The sequence below is a fragment of the Pocillopora verrucosa genome, chromosome 7 (assembly GCF_036669915.1).
Source record: "Pocillopora verrucosa isolate sample1 chromosome 7, ASM3666991v2, whole genome shotgun sequence".
Classification (NCBI taxonomy): domain Eukaryota; kingdom Metazoa; phylum Cnidaria; class Anthozoa; order Scleractinia; family Pocilloporidae; genus Pocillopora; species Pocillopora verrucosa.
The window spans coordinates 9,663,371-9,682,907 of NC_089318.1; the positions used below are offsets into that span (position 1 = coordinate 9,663,371).

At 39.2% G+C, this 19,537-nt stretch overlaps 2 protein-coding genes across 2 annotated transcripts; one reads left to right on the plus strand and one right to left on the minus strand.

Annotated features, from left to right (window-relative positions):
- Positions 1–971: 971 nt before the first annotated feature.
- LOC131775017 (uncharacterized) lies at positions 972–6,451 on the minus strand. Its single transcript, XM_059091116.2, has 3 exons — positions 5,879–6,451; positions 4,331–5,248; positions 972–3,623 (listed from the first exon to the last, which is right to left on the minus strand). The coding sequence occupies exons 1-3, from the start codon at positions 6,259–6,261 to the stop codon at positions 2,759–2,761; spliced, it is 2,166 nt and encodes a 721-aa protein (XP_058947099.2). The 5' UTR covers positions 6,262–6,451; the 3' UTR covers positions 972–2,758.
- Positions 6,452–17,466: 11,015 nt separating this feature from the next.
- Positions 17,467–19,375, plus strand: LOC131775026 (mRNA decay activator protein ZFP36L1-like). The gene is made up of 2 exons (XM_059091129.2): positions 17,467–17,626; positions 17,798–19,375. The coding sequence occupies exons 1-2, from the start codon at positions 17,573–17,575 to the stop codon at positions 18,641–18,643; spliced, it is 900 nt and encodes a 299-aa protein (XP_058947112.1). The 5' UTR covers positions 17,467–17,572; the 3' UTR covers positions 18,644–19,375.
- Positions 19,376–19,537: the final 162 nt, after the last annotated feature.

The following is a 19,537-nucleotide window of genomic DNA, read 5'->3' on the forward strand; positions in this document are numbered from 1 at the left end:
TCAGGCAGCAGGGGCCCATTTCTGGAAAGTCAAAGTAACTTTGCAGGCCCAATGTGATATTTCTAAATTTAACTCTACAGAATGATAATGCAAGTCTTCACTCAAACACCAGTCTAACCAGTTTCTTTTCCTGAAATATCTTTGTTTGAATTTCAAATCACTCAAAATTGTGATCTTCAATGAAACACAAGGAACAAAAATCCACTTTTTGGGCCAGTTAAGTCAGTGAGTCTTTTGCAAAACATGCCCCAGGATTGGCATGCAGTGAGGCAGCTCACAATTTCCTGTAAGTCTTTTCAGAGTGCACATATGATGTAACATGTCAAGTAAATAAGAACCACCATGATATTCAAGAGGTAACTTATGAAGTGTTGGAGATTCTCAGTTCCCAGGTTTGTTGTTTGTTGCACAATTAGTTTATCTCTGACATTATGTAGCATGTAAATTTCTTGTAACATCTAAATTATATTTTGTAAACTGACTGTTGATTAGAAGTACATTATTTTAAATTCATAATTGCCACAGTTATTAGTTAGTCAAAATCCCAGGTTCTTTTTTCAGGGCACAGTTGTTCAAAGGTTGGATAATCCTGTCCAACAGATAAATCATTATTCAGTGGTTAAGCGTTGACAATACAAACTGCGCTATCCAGCAGATAGACATTTACCTGTTGAATAGATCGAGTTAACCATGCTTTGCACAACTAAGGCCTGAAAGGAAAATATTTTCACACAAAAATGAAAAAAAGATAATTTTTGATAACTTCTAGCTTTCCCTAACAGGGCTATGTTTTCATAGGTTTTCAATTATCACAAGAGGTTATTTTCATGACCAAGAGACAGTTTACCATCCTCGTTGAAGTAAAAGAAGGTAAAAATTTACTACAGAAAAGGAGTTGGTATTGTCATCAGTTATTACAGCTCATGAGTACTGTTTCAATTTTTTTTTTATACTTATTAAGATAGTATGGTACAGTAACGTGTATCTTAATTTATACAGAGAAATCTTACAACTGCATACTACTGACTATTATTCCATTTTATGCCATTTTAACATATTAGAGTTATGGAATGGGTGAAATATGAAATATAATTACACTGTAGAACAGCACAAAATATGGATGGAAAGTGGAGAAACAAAATGGTAGCCATGAACAATCCAAACTTTGATTATCTTCTGGGCCCAGTTGTTCAAAGGCTGATTCGCACTAACCCAGGGGTTAAAATTTTAATCCAGGGTTTCTGTATTTCTCCATTCAAAAGCTGTTCAGGGATAATTTTCTTAATTCCTTTTAGAACATTCAATCATAAAATTATAGACAAATGGAGTAAAACTGAATTTTCTTTTTAAGCTTTCAGATCTGAAGTCAAATTTCACTTTAACCCTGGGTTATCTTAACCCACCTTTGAACAACCCAGCCCTGTTCTCTAGGATTTGACTTTTAAGCAATTAACTTTAAAGGGCATGAATTGGTTTTTTTTTAATTTGTTCATGAAGTTGTTGGGCCTTATGCAATCAGTGCGATGCTCAGATAAAGCTGTGCGATGTATTTAAAAAAACTAAAAGCCAAAACACTATAAAATAATATAGTGAACATAAAAGTGGAATACTAAATGCCTTATTTGATGGTTTAACATGCAACACTAGAAGACATTTTGCTCCTGGTGCAAACACAACACAACTAGAAAAATATGATTACAAATTATGTTAAACCATTGAATAATGTGATGATCAATTCAAAGCTTCAACATAATCATCCCCCCTCTCCTTGGCAATGCACAGATATTTGTTTGTCATTTGTGCCCAGAGCAGTGGGGAATTTAGGTTCTAAAGCATGGCCAATGAGAAGAATTTGAAATATGATCAAACCAATCTCCAAAAGTTCAAGAAGGGGGGGAAGAATGTTGAAGCTTCAAAACGATAGACGCATAACATGTATACATTTTAATGCCAGGATTTTTGACAATGTGTGTTAAGTTATCAGTAAATGCACGACAATAAACCAAACTAAGGTTGATACCTAACAATTTAGAGAATAAAATCCTTTTCAGTTAGTCAACTGATACTTATGGACACTAATTTTGTTACATTACTGTCACTGTCTACTAAAAACAGTAGAACTGTCTATCAGCATCTCAACTAAAAACAAAACCAAAACAAACAACTATCAACAACAAGTATTTGAGGAAAGTACAAATGGTACAAAATTACCTTGAATAGCAAAAGCAGATTAATATTTTTAATTCCACTTCGTCTGGGATGTTTGCTCAGTTTGTGCAAATACAGAACAGCAGGTTTCACTAACCACCAGGAGTGGTAAATTGGACATAAATAAAATGCTCCTAATTCTGATAAGTGATTTTCTCCTTTGTAATTAACAAGGTAAGATGGAAATGCAACATCTTGCATTACAAAGCAACCAAGACCTCTGGATAAATTTTGAATAAAATCCAGGCTCTTTAAATACTGTATCAGATCTAAGTAAAAAAGATTCCATGCCCCTGCTGGTCTGTTCAGTTGTAGATTACAGACGATGTCAACATGTGGTAAGAACAAAAAAATAATAAAACAAGAGCAGCTAAGTGTGGCCCTGATGTTTTAGTTGTTCATAGTGACATCATCCATCCAATAGATCATGGGTAAGATCCAATCAAAATGTAAGTATAACTCAAATTATCATATGATAACATCTGCAGTTACATTCTATTGGTGACAGCTTTGAGTACTGTTGGACAAGTTCAGAGCTCTTTTCATAGATTCAATCCTCTTCAGTATTGTTAACTTTCATTTTAGCATTATCAAGGAAGAGTTTAAATTCCTGTGCAAGTTCTACATCAGATGCTATTGCCCATAGACATGCAGAGTAGTGAATGCAGTTTAGGGATCGCAACACTGGTAAAGAACTTCCTTTGTTGACTGTACAACTGAAGACAGGATTCCAAGCCATACATGGCCTTCCAGAACAGAACACTTCAATTCGCAAACCACCATTCGCTTTTGTCCTTTCAAATCGCACATGAACAAACCCAATAAGATCTGGAGCCAGGCTACCACCCTGCTCAAAGTGCAGCTGATCAACCACGACAAAAGTTCGCTCTGACACGCACTGCACAAGAGCCACATTTTTGCTATCGCACCTCAAGTTTAGATCTTTTAATGAGTTGGAAACCTCTCCACTAAAAAATTCACCAGATAGTTTTTCTTGATCAAGATAAAGGGCTCTGGAATTGTTTATTGATCCCTGGCTACGGCAAACCTTGGCATGTTCACACAGAAAGGAAGGAGCTTTGCTGCCCAATTCCCTCGCAGTCACACAAGGAGGATAGTCACATGAGTAAACATCTCTCATTCTGTTATCTGGGAAGTTGCGCTCACACCAAACAAAACACCTGTGATCTGGTCCTACTTTGCTTCTTCTTACAGAGAAAACCATCACTGTTGAGTTTGATGGGATTTGAAGCTGAACTGCTTGGCGCTGTTGCTTCTTGTTTCGCTTGAATGGAGGATTGGACTCGTTCAACAAAGACTTGCAATGCTTGCACACTTTTGAACGGCAGCCAATTAAACATTGGCACTTTTGACAAGGCATCACTCCTCTTCGAGTTGCATTTCCAGGAAGCATTCTGGAAGTAAATGAAAAGTTCTCAAAAGAAGCCCTTTACCCTTTAACCCTTGAGAGTAATAAGAATCTAATTCCCCCTCACAATATCACCCATGAGCTAAACACTAAGGTCATAGGATTACATAAAAACAATCACCAACTATAGAAGTTCTTGATCATTAAACAAATTCTGCTAGTCAGCACCTTGGAAAATGTGTAGAGAGCAGTTTGAGAATAATGCCTAATGATGTTAGGGTGTTAAGGAGCTACATAATGATTTTTAGAGCAGCATTACAACCCACTTTAATCTTTCCAATCTTTGGCCGTCTTTGTATCGTTAGGATTATTCAAATGTGTAACTCTATGGTTCTATTTTAACAAAGGCTGAGGTAACAGAAACAGGTTCTTAAACCTCATTTAACTTAACATCCAATGAGTTATTCTCCCTACTTATTGCCATACTTTTCCTTGTAAATTAGACAGGAGAGTTAAAGATTATTTTAAAACAACACCCTCTCACTTATAAGCTTGTCTGTTCTCATAACCTGCCAACAGGTAATGACTCAAACTTATCAGTTACCAGTTGGTATCTTGATCCCAGACCAAATTCTTGAAACTAATTGACAAGGAATGAGTAGCAGCTATAGGGAAGAATTAACAAGCAGATCTTGGGAGTTAGAGGTTTCAAATTCACAAAAAACTAAAAATCTTACAACCGGCTGTGAGTACCTTAACTGAGATTCTGTTGGTCTGGACTCTGCAACATTATCAGCCATGTCTTCCTCAACAGTTGATGCCACACTTGACCGAATTTCCACCACTGCAGTGCCATCATCAATTGACTTTGGACGTATTTTGCGGTACTTTGCCTGGCTTGACAGATCATCTTCTATAACAATGTGTTTTGTTTTGACTCCAATCAGACTTGATGTACCCGTGCTAGACCTAGTATTGTCAATCACAGGATTCAGTGCAGTCCGTATTTTCTTCCCATTCTGTTGAGCCAAATGTCCAAGAAAAAGTGCAACTGAATTTGCATCATAAGAATTCTCTGGGGTGCCTACAGCAGCACCTGCCATTTGTATTTGTTCCTGCTCTTGCTCTATCTCCTCATTGCCACCTTGTTGCTGTTGTTGATCAGAGTTTGGCTGTGCCATACTCAATTTATCTGTCTCTACCCGCTCACTGGGTGGTATGAATACACTACTGTTTTGATTTTGCACAAGAAGAGTTTGGATCAAATCTTGCAGACTGGTATGATAGCTCTTTTTTCCTACCACTCCTTCTGTTGCCACAGCATCACCAGTAACTACATCATCTTCCTGAGTTTCTTGTCCAAAACTTATTGCTGTATCTGTTCCAGAATCTTCCACCTCCTCCTTTGCAACAACTTCTGGAACAGTGCTTGAGATCTCTGAAGTTGCCACCTCAGTTTCACCATCAATCACCACAACATCCAATTCAACACAAGTTGTACCCCTTCCATCATCATAATGATTAGATTCTTTACTTTGTTTGGATTTTCTTGATCTCTTTCTAGGCTTTCCAGGGCTACAAAATTTGCACTGCTTAGAACGGTAACCAATCTTCTTCATGCAGATAGGGCATGTCTTGACTCCTCTCCTTGTGGCATTAATACCCAGAAGTCTAAAAATAAAAAAACATAGGATTCTTTATAACAATACATCCAATACTATATTACAAAAATATTACTGTGTGCACATGTACCACAAATAATTGGTTTCTACAATAGGCAACAAAAGCATTGACATATTGACCTCTTCAATCCCCTCTTTTCCTTATTAAATTTTAAAATAACGCATTCACCCCCTTCCCCCAGGGCAAGTCTGTGATCTTCTAGCAACAAACAGGCTACATAGAATGGGGAAGAGGGGTCTTGTCCATGATTTATAGCATGGTGCCAACAGTAATGTCATTCTACACAAAAAAAGAATTCTTCACACAGGACATCAACTAATGTTGATGCCAATTGCAGCTTTCCAAACAGTTCAACACCTGAGAATCTATGACAGATAACAGGGGTGGAATTCAAATTTAAGGAGCATGATCAAAAGCTCTTTCTTAGCCCTGCTGCCTTTGGATCCCACAAGAGAGCTAACCTGTTACAGAGGATGCCACATGACTTCTCTAGTGATAGAGAGGCACAGAAAAACTAATACAATGTTTAATCACTCAAATCATTGCCCTGAAAATTGCTTAAAGTGTAAAAATCTTTACATTACTTTATCACTACAGAAATTTAAATTACACTTGTACCTTCCGGGCGGATTCGATTCATTTTCAACTTCAATTTTTTCACCCTCATTTCCAGAATCTGTTGGCTTTGGCTCAATTTTACGCAGGCCCGGAGACTGCACACTGCCCCACATGAATGTAGTTCCGACTGTCACGGCAGAAGGTGAAGACGAGTGTACGCTCCCTGATAAGAGCTTAGCCAGTACTTCGCTACTATTCGAAGAACTGGATGTAACGTTGTTGCCTGTAAGAAGTTTCACAATAACATGATCCTCTGCAGTTGCCATTAACGAAGTCTCCAAGATCGGCGCAGGATTTGAAACTTGCTCCGAAGACTGATCGCTCCAAATCGTCTCGTCCGACATTATTAATTCGACATCAGCTGTCTTAAACTCTATCTTCATGTAAACAACGTCTTTTCATAGGTTATCTATCGCCTCTCGATCGCTACCGCGAGGGTAAACTTCGCCAAATTACTTTCAAGTAGAGACTTAAATTATCTCTATACGACAAAAAAAGGAATTCCCGTCAACAAACCAGACAAACTATAATATTACCTTACGTAACCGTGACAATACAGATTTGTCTAGAATAAATGGCGAACCGAAGCATGGTGGACAAAGTGACAGCCTGCGATGTACACCGCTGGTTAGCTAACACGTGACCAAAATAAAAGCATAGGTCCCCATCGCATACAATGCAGAACTTGTCATCAACATGTCCAATAGAAGCGCACACATACCTTACTCGTTCCAAATGGGCTTTCCAAAATAAAATGTGATATATCGATACCGTTTGCTTAAAGGGAAAGGTTGGACTCATTGAGACTTGCCTCACTTCCTACGAGCAAAATTGTCTTAGTCCTCCAAATGATAAGAGCGCTAAGTTGGTACTTGACTAATGCCAGCCTACGAGTAGCCGTATCCTCCCCCCGCCAAGGTTTCTTCCTTTTCACCTTGGGGGGGGGGGGGAGGTACGGCTACACGTAGGCTAGGCTACTGCTACTTTTACTAGTTCGGTGGGGTTAATTGGATCGTGGATTGTATGCAGATAACAAAGGCATGCTTACTAGAGTAAACAAGGTAACGAATAAAACACGAACGAATGAATACATTAATTGATTAAATGAGAGGCGTTCGTTGATTTCAAGGGGAGCTATGGTCTTGATTTGAGAGATGACCTTTTTTCTGAAAAACTTGTCTTTGAAAGATGAATTTTTTTTGGTCCACATACGCGAATTTTGTTAATTAATGACCGGGAACTATCAATGGTTAAATGCGAAATTTATCACCATTATGGAAATAAAGAAACCCGAAAGTAAATCCATAATTTCCTTTGTCGGTAGCAGCAGTGGATGTGTAGCGGATATAGATGGATTACTGGTAAACAGTGATTTCACATCAAATGACACTAGTTCGTGGTCGTCAGGTATCTTTACAGTCTTGATGGCACCGTGTCGCGCATCCTACAAGCCTTCTATAACCGCATTTTAACCCTTTACCCCCCAACATCGATCAATACCCATTTTCTTCATACTCTTCTCTATACTTTTCCCTTGGTACTAACACGAAGAGTTCGTTTAACAATCAAAGCATCTTAGGTTGGTGATCATTTCTTTTATTCCCAAAAGTCAGCTGTATTACTGTAAGGGAAAATTAGATGCTGGTCATCCTTAGGATTAAAGGACAAATATTTATCCGCGTCAGCTAAAATACTTATATTACTCTACCCCATTTTTAAGCAATCATGTTAAGACGCACAACCAAGAGCTCTTTTCTGTTTCTCATAAAAGATATATCAATATGCGCTATATGAGAATATTCTGCCTCGTGAAAAAAATGCTCCCCGTCATTTGTACCAAAGTCAGAATTCTTTCGATATTTTCAAACTAAGCATTATTGCGCCGAAGTCAGAGTGGTTGTATCATTTGAAACTTAATATGTATTTGCGTATTTCAAAATATTTTGCGCGCCTCCAGAAGTAAAACTGCGCGAATGTCAGAATATTTTTCACGTTTGTAAACAAAAATGCTCAAACTAGAATATGTTCCTTAATTTAAGCAAAATACTTTCTCGTGGGAATCAGAATACTTTTCTAAAAACAAAATATCATCAGGTAGTAGCAAAAAAGGTTTCGAAAGAAAAATACTAATACAGGCGGGCCAGAATACATGTAGCACTTTTAAAAGAAAATTTTTATGCTCGCGAGCCTTTCTTTTTTAAATACGTTCAATTATTGATGGTTAAAGAATTTTACAAGTAACAATGATGATGATGATGGCAGTTTCTCCATATCCGAAGATCAGTTGTGGGAAGGTCTCGCCAGGGGAGGGCGGCACGCCCTCAGATGACTTATCAGTCTTATTCTTGATAGGCAGATCCCAGGACATCTAGGGCACATGGCTTCCATACTGGGAAGATTGATTTTTGCCAAGACTTCATTGTTAGTTCTATAATCCTGCCATCTAATGTTCATGATGGGGTGAAGGCAGCGTTGGTGAAACTGTTCTGGACGTTTGATTTGCTCTCTGTACGGTACCCATGCCTCGACGCCCTACAGGAAGGTATTGACGACAACAGCCTTTTATACCAGAGTTTTGGTGGAGAGGCGAAGAGAGAGGTTTGCCATACTCGTTTTTGCAGACGACTTAATGCACTACTAGCTTTTGACATCCTGTTCTCTACATCTTTTGCTGGTGTTGTATCGTTCGTGATGATGCTTCCGAGGTATGTGAATCGCTGTATCACGTTAAGTGGATGTCCATCAATGTGGATATTAGAAGATACGTACGGCGACCTCGGTTTGGTTGTTGGAGTACTTCTGTCTTCTTCAAGGTGATTGTAAGGCCGAAAGCTTTGGCTGCTTGGGAGAAACGGTTGATAATAACCTGAAGGGCCTCTTCGATGTGAACAAGGAGGGCGCAGTCATCTGAAGACAGCAGTTCAAGGACAACCACTTCTAAGGTCTTTGCACGAGCCAGAAGTCGGCGCAGAAAAAAGGTGCTGCCGTCTGTCCTGAATCTTCCGTAGATCCCCTCATTTAGATCTTCCTTTACTTCCCTAAGCATCATGCTGAAAAATATGGCAAACAATGTTGGGGCCAGAACGCAATAGGAAAAGGTTAAGAGTAGTCTCCGTTGTACTCTATGGTACCTTTAAGTCCTTCATGTAGCTGGTGCAAGATGTTTAGGAATTTTGGAGGACAGCCCAATTTCTTCAGTATTTTCTAGAGTCCATTTCGACTGACTGTGTCAAAAGCCTTTGTTAGATCGACGAAAACTGTATATAGGGCCATGTTTTATTCACTGCATTCCTCTTGAATCTATCTCAGTGCAAAGATCATATCTACTGTACCTCTTTTTGCTATAAAACCGCATTCGCGAAGAGAAGCCTACTACCTCTACTGTAGTATCTTGTAGGTGTGTCTCTAACTTCGTACCATTTCTTCACATGATCTTCTGTGCTGGGGCAAGTGTTTTTGCTCAGTTTGTTTTGGAGTTGAGTCAGGAATTCTTCTTTTTGTTTCAGGTTGTTGACTTGCACCTTTTTTAGCTTTGGTTCTTTCTTTCATATCGGAGGTTTTAATAGTCAGCTTTAATTTGACTCTGACTAGCTTATGATCAGTTTAGCAGTCAGCAGTTGTCATGACTTTGGTATGTGTAACGTCACTTGAATCTTTTTGGCGCACCAGAGCATAGTCAAGAAGATGCCAGTGTTTAGACCGAGGATGTTTCCATGTTGTCTTATATAAACTATCTTCCTATTGGAATAGGGTGTTGGTAATGGTAAGTCCCATTTCAGCACAGAACTCGAGCAATTGCAACAGCCTCTCATTTTATCATTACACTTTCCTTCGCCATGTGTTCCGAGGACTCTTTCCAGATCTTATGATCTCCTCCCACTCTTGCATTAAAATCACCTATAATGATTAGAATCTTGTCTCTCTTGTCCACTTTTTATAAAGGGAACGAAATCTCTGTAGAAAGCTTCTTTTGCGTCGGCATCTCCTTGAAGAGTTGGGGCATACACACTGAAGATCGCGAGTAACTGGTCTGTTTTCAGAGGGAGTCTAAGGCTTATCAGACGATCTGAGTGTCCCACTGGAAGGATGTGAAGCTTGTTGGCTATTATGTTCTTGATCGTGAGACCAACACCAAAGAGTCGATGTTCTTCTTTCTTCTTTCCCGACCAATAGAGCGTAGATCCTGCTCCATGTTCAACCAGAGATTCCTGATCTGCAAATCTTATATAACACAATATAAATGAAAAAATACGCATGTCTGATTGGCTGAAAACAAGAGATTATTTATTTATATAATCTGAAAACGAGTGCATTTTTCATATAACACGAGTGCAAAGTTTTAACACGACTGCAAAGTGACACGAGTGCAAAAAACAAATACCGCGCGCGTTGCCAAAATTTCGTCCGTCTTGACTTTCTTCTATGTAAGTTATTAATATGTAATTACATAATTTTGAGTGCAATTTGATGGAAATAACATTTGTGAATTTTTTAAAGACAAAATCTTCGATGGCTGTAGTTTCGCCTTAATTTGCGCGGTGACTAGCACAGAAAACCCGCGTTACTCCTCACTTTGTCACTTACGCCCCCTCCTGCGCAATTGCTTTGAGCTCCAATTAAATCTATGTAATACTTATATTGCATTTCGAAATTTCGTTCTATTAATAGGTTTCCTTGTTGCTCTCTCCCCACCCCCAACTCAGCCTAAAATTATACATTCTGTTCCTTCAGTTTTATTAATTCCCAAAAGATACATTAAGGATGTATTTAAAAGCGTTTCAAATTACTCTTTTTTGTGCGAAATCGTGGAATCGTGAAGCCCCCCTTTAAGGGTTCCTTTGGTGCGGTGAGGAGTTCTCCCTGAAACGGGGAATGACCTATTGTCAGTATAAGGGCTGGGTCTATTTCCTGACTCCTTTCCCCTCTCCTTCCTTCCTAACGGATAATAGTTTTCCGTGAATTTTTTACCTCATTCTTGACAAATGAGTGTGACTTAAACAGATGACGCAACTACTTTTGGCTAAAAAGAGATATTTACACAGTCTAACAGCTAAGACCTTCCGCTACTTGTTCAAATCCATTTAATACAAATCCGCTTTGTAAATTTTTTAATTTCTTAGCTTAATATTAATCATCACATTGCATACAATCTGTATAAATCCTCTAAACTCTCTACTAGGTTAAACATTATAGCTGCCGTCGATGCTTTGTATTGCAGAGCCGATTCTATGTCAGAATTGCAAAGAATTTAACATTTCATAGGCAACACTCGTATGACCTGTGTAAAATGCTCTTTCATGCGGCTTAATAACTAATCAATATTTGCAAATCATAATTCCGAAAACTTCTCGAAAACCGCAGACAAGCCAGCATTGGGAAACAAAATCACCTCTCAAGATTTCATGTGCCTACGTGACCCTCCTATAAGACTTACGAAAGAAAACTTCGATTTTGATAAACTTTAGCCTTTCGTGAGATCCTAATGGATGTGGCACGCGGCGCATCCATACAAACACTACAAAAACGGATAATGCTATTTTAGGCTTAGGTGAAGACTTGGAGAAAACTGCACGTAAGGTAAATGAACAATTTCCTGAGTCAGAAGCCTTTTATAGTGAATTAGAAGAAGAAGATAAAAACACTGATATAACCTCCCTTCACGAGTTGATCACATTATCCGGCAAGCAGTCGAAGTTAAAGGGAACACTTATCAGCTAAAGAGAGTTATCTTGATCTAACGCCTAATGATAAGTTCACGTAAAGGTAACTAATAACAAGAAATTGCTAATCAGATCTCGGTTGTTTGAAAAACCTCAAAGGGGACGACAAAAAGAGCATCGAAAATGTAATGAAAGACAAACACTGAACGAGAGAAATTAGAACATTTAAATTCTAAGATGTCATAGATGTTATATCAGGGGTCATATTTTGAAACTTACGCTATACGTCACAGGGAGACCACTCCTCAAAGCTCTCACTTCCTGTACTTAAGTATTGAGTCAAATATTGTTGTGTTGTTGTGGCCGTCCTACGTAACCCTTTAACTCCCATGTAAAATGATCAATACAGAATTTCTCCTCACAGTATCAATACAGTATCAAGTAGACAAGTGGGGAGAATAGAGAAAATATCACTGAAGTAGGGGATTGTTTATTGATAGAATACCAAATTCTCCGAAGTATCATCATAACATTTGTTATGCAGACAATAAGGAGAATCACTTATGAGATCTTGGGAGAGCAAGAGTTAGGAATTCAGTGATATTTAATCGGCGGCGGATAAACTACAAAAACTTATGATTGCAAATGAAAGTATTTGTAAAATTCTGCGAGATCAGAACTAACTCAGTAAGTTGCTTCGTAGTAGAGTCACATTTCTTTTTCTTTGCCCTTGGCCTTTGACCGGGCTAGTTTCCTTCATTATTGGCTTTTGGTTACAGCCAGCTTTGAAACTCTTCACAGTAGCCAATTTACGTTACCAATTCAGTTGATGATAGTAATTTATCACGTTTAAACACTGCTGTCTATCTGTGCTATTTTTGACATGAAAGCGATGGAATTCCGTCGTTTATACTCTACTCATGATAATGTGCGGTATTGTAATAAGTAGCGACTGTCTGTGCACAGTACTTGTAAAAGTAATGAGTTAAAGCGTAGACACAGACGGGCGGAGAATACGTACGATAAATTAAATTACTGTTTGATTGTTTTTATTCCTTCAAAGTGACAGTGATCGTCACAAAGTGGTCTGTTGCAAGTAGAAACAATGTGGCCACCCCTGTTTGTGAATGGGGCGGTTACAACGGTCTCGGTGTTACATAAGCTAACTACTTGCGATTGGTTATCTGCCAAACCCGACTCGCAGGAAAAAATTTTCATTGTGGAAACGTTTTTTCATAAGTGCGTTATAGAAGGAAGGGAAACGCTTTGTAACTTCACGTGGTATCTCTTTAATCAACCAAACGTTTCTCCCTTCTTATCGTCGCTCTGCCTGAAACGTGCTCGGATATTGTAAGGAAAAATTCCTTTTTGGTCCTATCTGAGAATGAAAGGTTTAAACTAGGACGATTAATCGATCACTTGGGCGGATAAACATAAGAGGAGAGAATAATCCAGTTAGGACGTTAATCAAGTATCCATTAAATCTTGTTGGTGATCCACGAGTGCATTGGTTTTTCTAACCCGCGCACTGTGATTCCTTCAGAAAACTCGCTTCAAACCTCTCTACCAATCAGATAAGCAAAGCTGTTAATTATCTTTGGCAGCTTAGTAATTCGCGTTTTCGCGCTCTTTTAAATATTGCCTTGCTTTACTTTCCAAGTTTCTCATCGGCTCCTCGTGACAGTTTCACTTACTCTGACTGACTGGTGTCATAAAAATAATAAACATTAATGTCAGACCCCCTCCCACCCACCCCCCTCTCTTCCAGCCTACTCTCCTGAGTAAGAATGAACGAAGATGATTATAAATGTCTTACATTCATGGAAAAGATTAGTAAGGACAAAAGAAAAAACCTAAATCTTGTAACAGTTTCCGTAGCAGAAGGTCGCACTTGAGATATATCAGTGGACGTAAGCCGTGAAAAGAGGTCGAGGGAAAGAGTTCGAGGCTTGTAAGTAAACCTCTTGGGACAGATAATATAAAACGAACAAATCTCGTTATTTTGAACTGCGTCTTTGAAATCCGCTAATCGCGAGAGAAATCGACAAGCAGAGCAGGTCAAGCAGCCCACGCAGTCGAGGCCTAAGGAAGTCCCTGCGGTTTTAGGAGTTTGACGGGAAAGTTTTTCGGAGAGTGAACACGCATGAATCGCCTAGAAATATCGACACTCGTGTTAAATGGGAGGCTGGTCTACAGCAGTTTTCTCTGGTAGCTTACTGGTTTCCTTTGACGTTCCTGGGTAGCTTACAACAGGGGCGCCACTTTTTGCGTTTTTCGATAACGACTGCGACCTTGACTCCAGCGTTAGTGAAAACCAACCACAAGAATAAAATCCGTATAATAGCCACGACCTTTTGATCCTGAACCCAGCACGTCCACTGACCACCAGGTCATCGCCAGTCTGAAAGTTGAAGCATTACTACAACCCTGATCTTAATGTTACTGGCATAATAATAACAATAATAATAATAATAATAATAATAATAATAATAATAGTCTTGCTTTATTGAGGTTAACAGGAACAAATGTCACAATATAATCTGCATGTGACCCACGTGAAAACAACAGCAATATTTGAATATTTTCAGTTTCATGGGGTGCTGACAGTCAGAGCCAAAAAGTTTCAGAGCGCATAACTGGATGACAAGAGAGAGGATTACATAAAGACCCTTTTTGGGGGGGGCGGGAGGTGGGGGGTCTTGCCCTATCTGGACGTTGATGTTAATCCTCAACTTGACCTCTTTTTTAAACAACACTGCAGTTTAAGAAAATGAACGTGAAAATAAATGTATAACTAATCAGTGCACAGACCAACTTAGTGTGATAGCTCTGGTTATGCACACCTTCCAAAAAAGAATTCAAGCTAAGAAGGGGAAAACCCTGTCATTATGACAGTCAGGTGCAAATTCCACATTCCACAGGGGCAATTGAAAATTTACTACCACAAATATTAGACTGCACTAAAAATTTAATTTGAGTCCAGAAAAATCACTAAGATTGTTTCTTCTAAATTTCGGCCGGCCAAGTGAGCTATCTTCATGTTCAGCGCGTATTTTACGCCGTAAATTTGTGACCGGAAATGCTAACTCGTTATGCAATGTGGAATCAGAGATAACGTGAAAGTCTTCAAAAAAGAAGACATATTTTTTAAACAAAAAATGATAGAGTATGATTGTTCGCTTTCGTTGAGGCTCGGAGTCTAATTAATTTTTTGTCCGAGTTTTTTGACAGGATGACACTTTGATAATTTCATCAGTTGCGCAAGTCCTAGGTAAGTGTAATTTCGAAAACCCCTTCAAACATCACGAGTGACAGTACATCACAAAAAGCACGAGCAATTCATGAGAATTTTCATTTTCTACACAAAATCACTTCTTCCTCGAAACACTTTTCAACGGTTTGGAAAATGCTTGTGTGATCAATAGAGCGCAGTTTATCAGTTTACTGACCTACTAACCCACGCGGGGTGTTGAAAGAACACTCGCAAAGTTTGTAAATTACAAGCCGGATATTTTTTTGAAATAACCTCAAAAAAAACTCAGTTTGTTTCAATTAGTTTGTATAGGGAGCTTGTTGTATCCATTTTTTTTAAATAATTAAATTTGTTATTGACGGTAATTTTCTTTCAATAATGGTCTATGACAGAAAAACCAAGCGTTTCTTTCCTAGTATTCTAAAAATAAACTTGTCCACGAAAACTGAAATTTCCAAAGAAAGAAATATGAATATCTCGTATTGATTTATGCATACACAGGCTCAAATAACAACTGAATGTTTAGGATTTCGCACTTGAGAAGTGTCTAGTACCCAGCTCCTGCTGGATATACTTTTGTACGTGTCAATGTTACGGTGCACGGTCATTAGAAGCGGTAACTTTTTATATTTATAGCCTACGTCACGGTACCACTCCTCGTCGTTTTGTTTACGAAAGCGAGGGGGCGTTACGTGAGAGCACCGATATGAATGACAAATGACGAATTAAAATATCCGAGACTTCACGAAACGGCGATGCCTTCATTTTTTAAACCACGAGACCCGTGCCGGCTACCTACGTGCGCGTAGGTTTCTATACTTCTGCCATAGTCAGCACTTCGACACGGCTTCGCGGAAAATTCCGAAACTGTGGCACCCATGCATTGAAAGTGTGCGAGACGTTCACGCTTGCGGCGGCTACCTCCCACTGGTCGGGTTTGCTTGTTACAAGATACAAGAATGTTCGTTACTCTTTTCAAGAGATAAAGACTTCCATCTGCTTTGGTGGAATGAAAAGTTATGTAGCGTTCGAGGTCGTCAGTAAATGCTGGAACCTTAGAGTTACAGCACGGATCATTCAGATTGTAGTGCTTTGCTGTGGTAGTTCTTATTTTAGAAATCACCTGATATGATAACTTTTTTCGTTAATGACTACTTTTCGGAATTCTTGTACGATAGGCACAATATACGCGCAAACACGAGCGTATTCTTCTGCAATCTCGACAAAGTTAGTGTTCCGACAGCCTGCGGGCCTATATTATTACGTATTCATATTTTGTCTTGTTGTTTTTTTTTGCGGTAGATTTTCTGATTGTTTAACTTGCTAATTTCAGTGTTTTTGAAAACAAAGGCCAAATGTGAACGTATGCAAAACCTTACACCATAACTCACGCATTCTGGTGTGAAAACCAGCGCCTTATCGCTGAGTTGATTCGCACAAGGACAAAAATCAAATTAGCAATCTTCCGGAGATCGTGTTTCAATTCAACCGGTATTTTTCCCCGGATTGGAGCCAATATTTTGAACACGAAAAGGGCAACAGATTCAATGCAAGGCGATCAAGCATGCAATGACTGGAGGAATAAATAGTTTAATTTGATTTAATTGTGTGGTGAGACGATGTTTTGAAACAGTCTGCGATCAAAAACAGAAGACTCTCTAGCTTATGTGAGCGTTTTAGTTATGTGACCTGACACCGCGAATGTTTTCGCACGTTTTGCTTCTTCTGATTGGCTTAAGCTGTATTAATCACTTTTTACGTTGTTTTCGGAAGCCGTTTGGACACGCCGAATAATAACAAAACAGAACTGCTTTCAGGGCTATTTTAAGTAACTGAGGGATTTAATTTCCATACCTTTCAAATGACGGTACAAGAGATTTTATAAGAGTGTTAAATTTTAGAAGTGAAGCATGAAATAAAATAAAGCATTGTTTATGGTGCGAAATGGGTCTCTAATGTTTCCAAAAGGCACGAAACTTGGATTTGCATTTAAAGATGAAGAGACGGGAGCGATTGCGGTTCTGTTTGTTTTTATTTAAATCTCTGACAGTTGAAGTGCGATTCTGTCTGCTGGATTTTAACTGCGGTCGGATCACGTGTCAAAGAACAGATCATCGCTGGCTTTAGAGGGGAATCTTTTTTGTTTATGTTTTTCCACTTCATTAGAAACGATCGCGTGAATCGACCAATATCGAGCAGATTTCAACCCAACTAAGGAAATTGACGATTACCATAGCTAGACACGCTTTCCTGGAAGAAACTTTCTCGATCAAGTCGTTGCAGACAACTATTTGTTTCACTTTCGAATGTTATCCGTGATTGACAGGCTAGTCGTAAGAACCAATCAGTGTCCCCGCAGTGAATAATGACGCAAACACACCATTTATTGGCTTCTGTAAACAAAAGGACGAGAACAGGATGTGTTTTCTGTCTGTTCCCCGATCGCGTTTATTTAACTCCTAGTGCAATTTTCCAGTGCTTGAATCTTCAAAAACCTGATTAAATACGTCAAACATCGACTAAAGCAAAAAATCTGGAACGCTACGAGCGTAAAACTAGCTCAAGGTCTCGCTTAGTTGCAAAACGCCAGCCCTCACCACGTGGTCTATGATAATTATGTTGCCATAGAAATCATTATCTTTTTGACACCAAGATGACACACCTCTCACGTTTGCATTTTATATTCGTGGGTTATCACAGTTCAGCAAATCGGTGAAAAAGCAAAAAGGCGATCGAAGGTACGGGAAGCGTTAGTCTATTTAGACTCCTCTAAGTGACAACATGTCTACGGCCCTTGTCTCCGCGTTTTATGACGTGAACGACGTGTTATACAAGGTTAGTTGCCGTTGTCGTTTTCTTTTAGAACTTTACGCAAGAACAATCGCATCTATTCATTCCGCGATGTCTCTAAAGTAGAAACCTTTGTGCAAGGTGATTAAGAGCAATTTTAAAAGTCCCTCTGTCGCTCTGATCTCACGTCAACATGTGAATCGCTTTCTTCTGCAGAATAACAGAAATCTCGGCTTGGCGTTTGAGCAAAGACCACGAAGTGAAAGGAAACCATTGCCTATAGGCCAGCCGCGAAGACACTCGACTTCTGTTTCAAGCTCTCGCTCCTCGCCGAATCTGATCACGTTGACGGGTTCCCCAAACAAACGAGAGCGCTCATTGAGTTTGAGTGCCGAAGAGGAGCGCAGACGAACCAGTTCAAACTCCAGCCGGTACAAGACCGAACTTTGTCGCCCTTTCGAAGAGAACGGTACTTGTAAGTATGGAGACAAGTGTCAATTCGCTCACGGTGTTCACGAACTGCGCTCACTTAGTCGCCATCCTAAATACAAAACTGAATTGTGCCGTACATTTCACACGATCGGGTTCTGCCCTTATGGGCCGCGATGTCACTTCATTCACAATGCAGAAGAACGAAGGGCTGCGCAGATGATGAATGGTGCCCGAATGTCTCCGCCATCGCAACTCATCGGTCCACCTTCGCCGCCACTCACAGAGCCAAGCTCGCCATTACCGACTTCTTTAACTCCACCTTCTCCATCTCCGCTCTCCTTCTACAACGATGATAGCCCATTGGGAAGTCCTATCAACAGCCCGTTAGCGATTCCTTCTCCCGCTTCAAACAATGTCTTTACCTTCCCATCACAAGCTCAGGATTTCTCGCCTGTTCTTTCGCCGACCATGGCAAGCCCTCCAGGAGTGTTCTCGCCTGGGTTAGAGCTGAACGAAGACGATGACTTGGACGAAGATGATGAAAATCTTCCCCCGACGCCGCCAGACTCGTATGATTTGGCTAGCCGAAGGCGCTTGCCTGTGTTCAACAGAATGTCCGTGCCGGAATAAGGTTGTAAAAATTGGCTTTTAGTAGTTTAACGTTTGTACACAAGATTTGTAATTTAACATTTAAAGACTGATCAAGTCAACAAAACGCTGGAGAATCAGTTATTATTTTCACGTCAAAATAGGGCACACAAGAATATACATATACATATATTATATTATATAATTAACCATATTTTTATGATCGGGACTAAAGCACAGATTTATATGCATCAAGCAGTTTCTATAGGTCCTATAGCTTATTTATCGAAGAAAACAGAAAGAAAATTATCGACGGAATTGCTAGTGTTAAACACGAAATTCCTAAGTGTAAGTTTTTCGTACACGTTTTATATTTGGTCAATAATTACCACTGTATATTGTAAAGCCTGTGAATAATGGAAGCTAAAATTATATTGTCGACGTTTTTTTTTTCTTTTACCTCTTTCAATTCCTATCTATTTAATATATTATTTATTTAACTTATAATACCAAGCGATAAGTTGCTATTTTGTTACCGAATTTTGAATCAAAATCCATTAATTTTGTTACAGTCAGGTAGAGAAATGAGAGAAGTAATTTCTTAATATATAGCCTATTTACATGGTCGTAATTTAAACGTAGATAATTTATAATCGACTTGCATATTTGGGAGTGTTATGTGCACGTCTGATTCAAAACCGAAGTTGTTTTTGAAAATAGGAACGTCTTTTTGGAAAGCGATTCAATAAATGTTCCTTTAAATTTTGTAAAAAACTTGTGTATTGATTTGGATCTGCGATCGCGGTACAAAAGCTGGGAAATGGGGGCGGTGCGCATCTTTCGATAAAGTCGCTTGTGCAATAACATCGGCGCGACTTTCGCGACAATTATGCCAGGCATTGAGGGGTCATTTTGACAAGGTCGGGCGCTGAAACG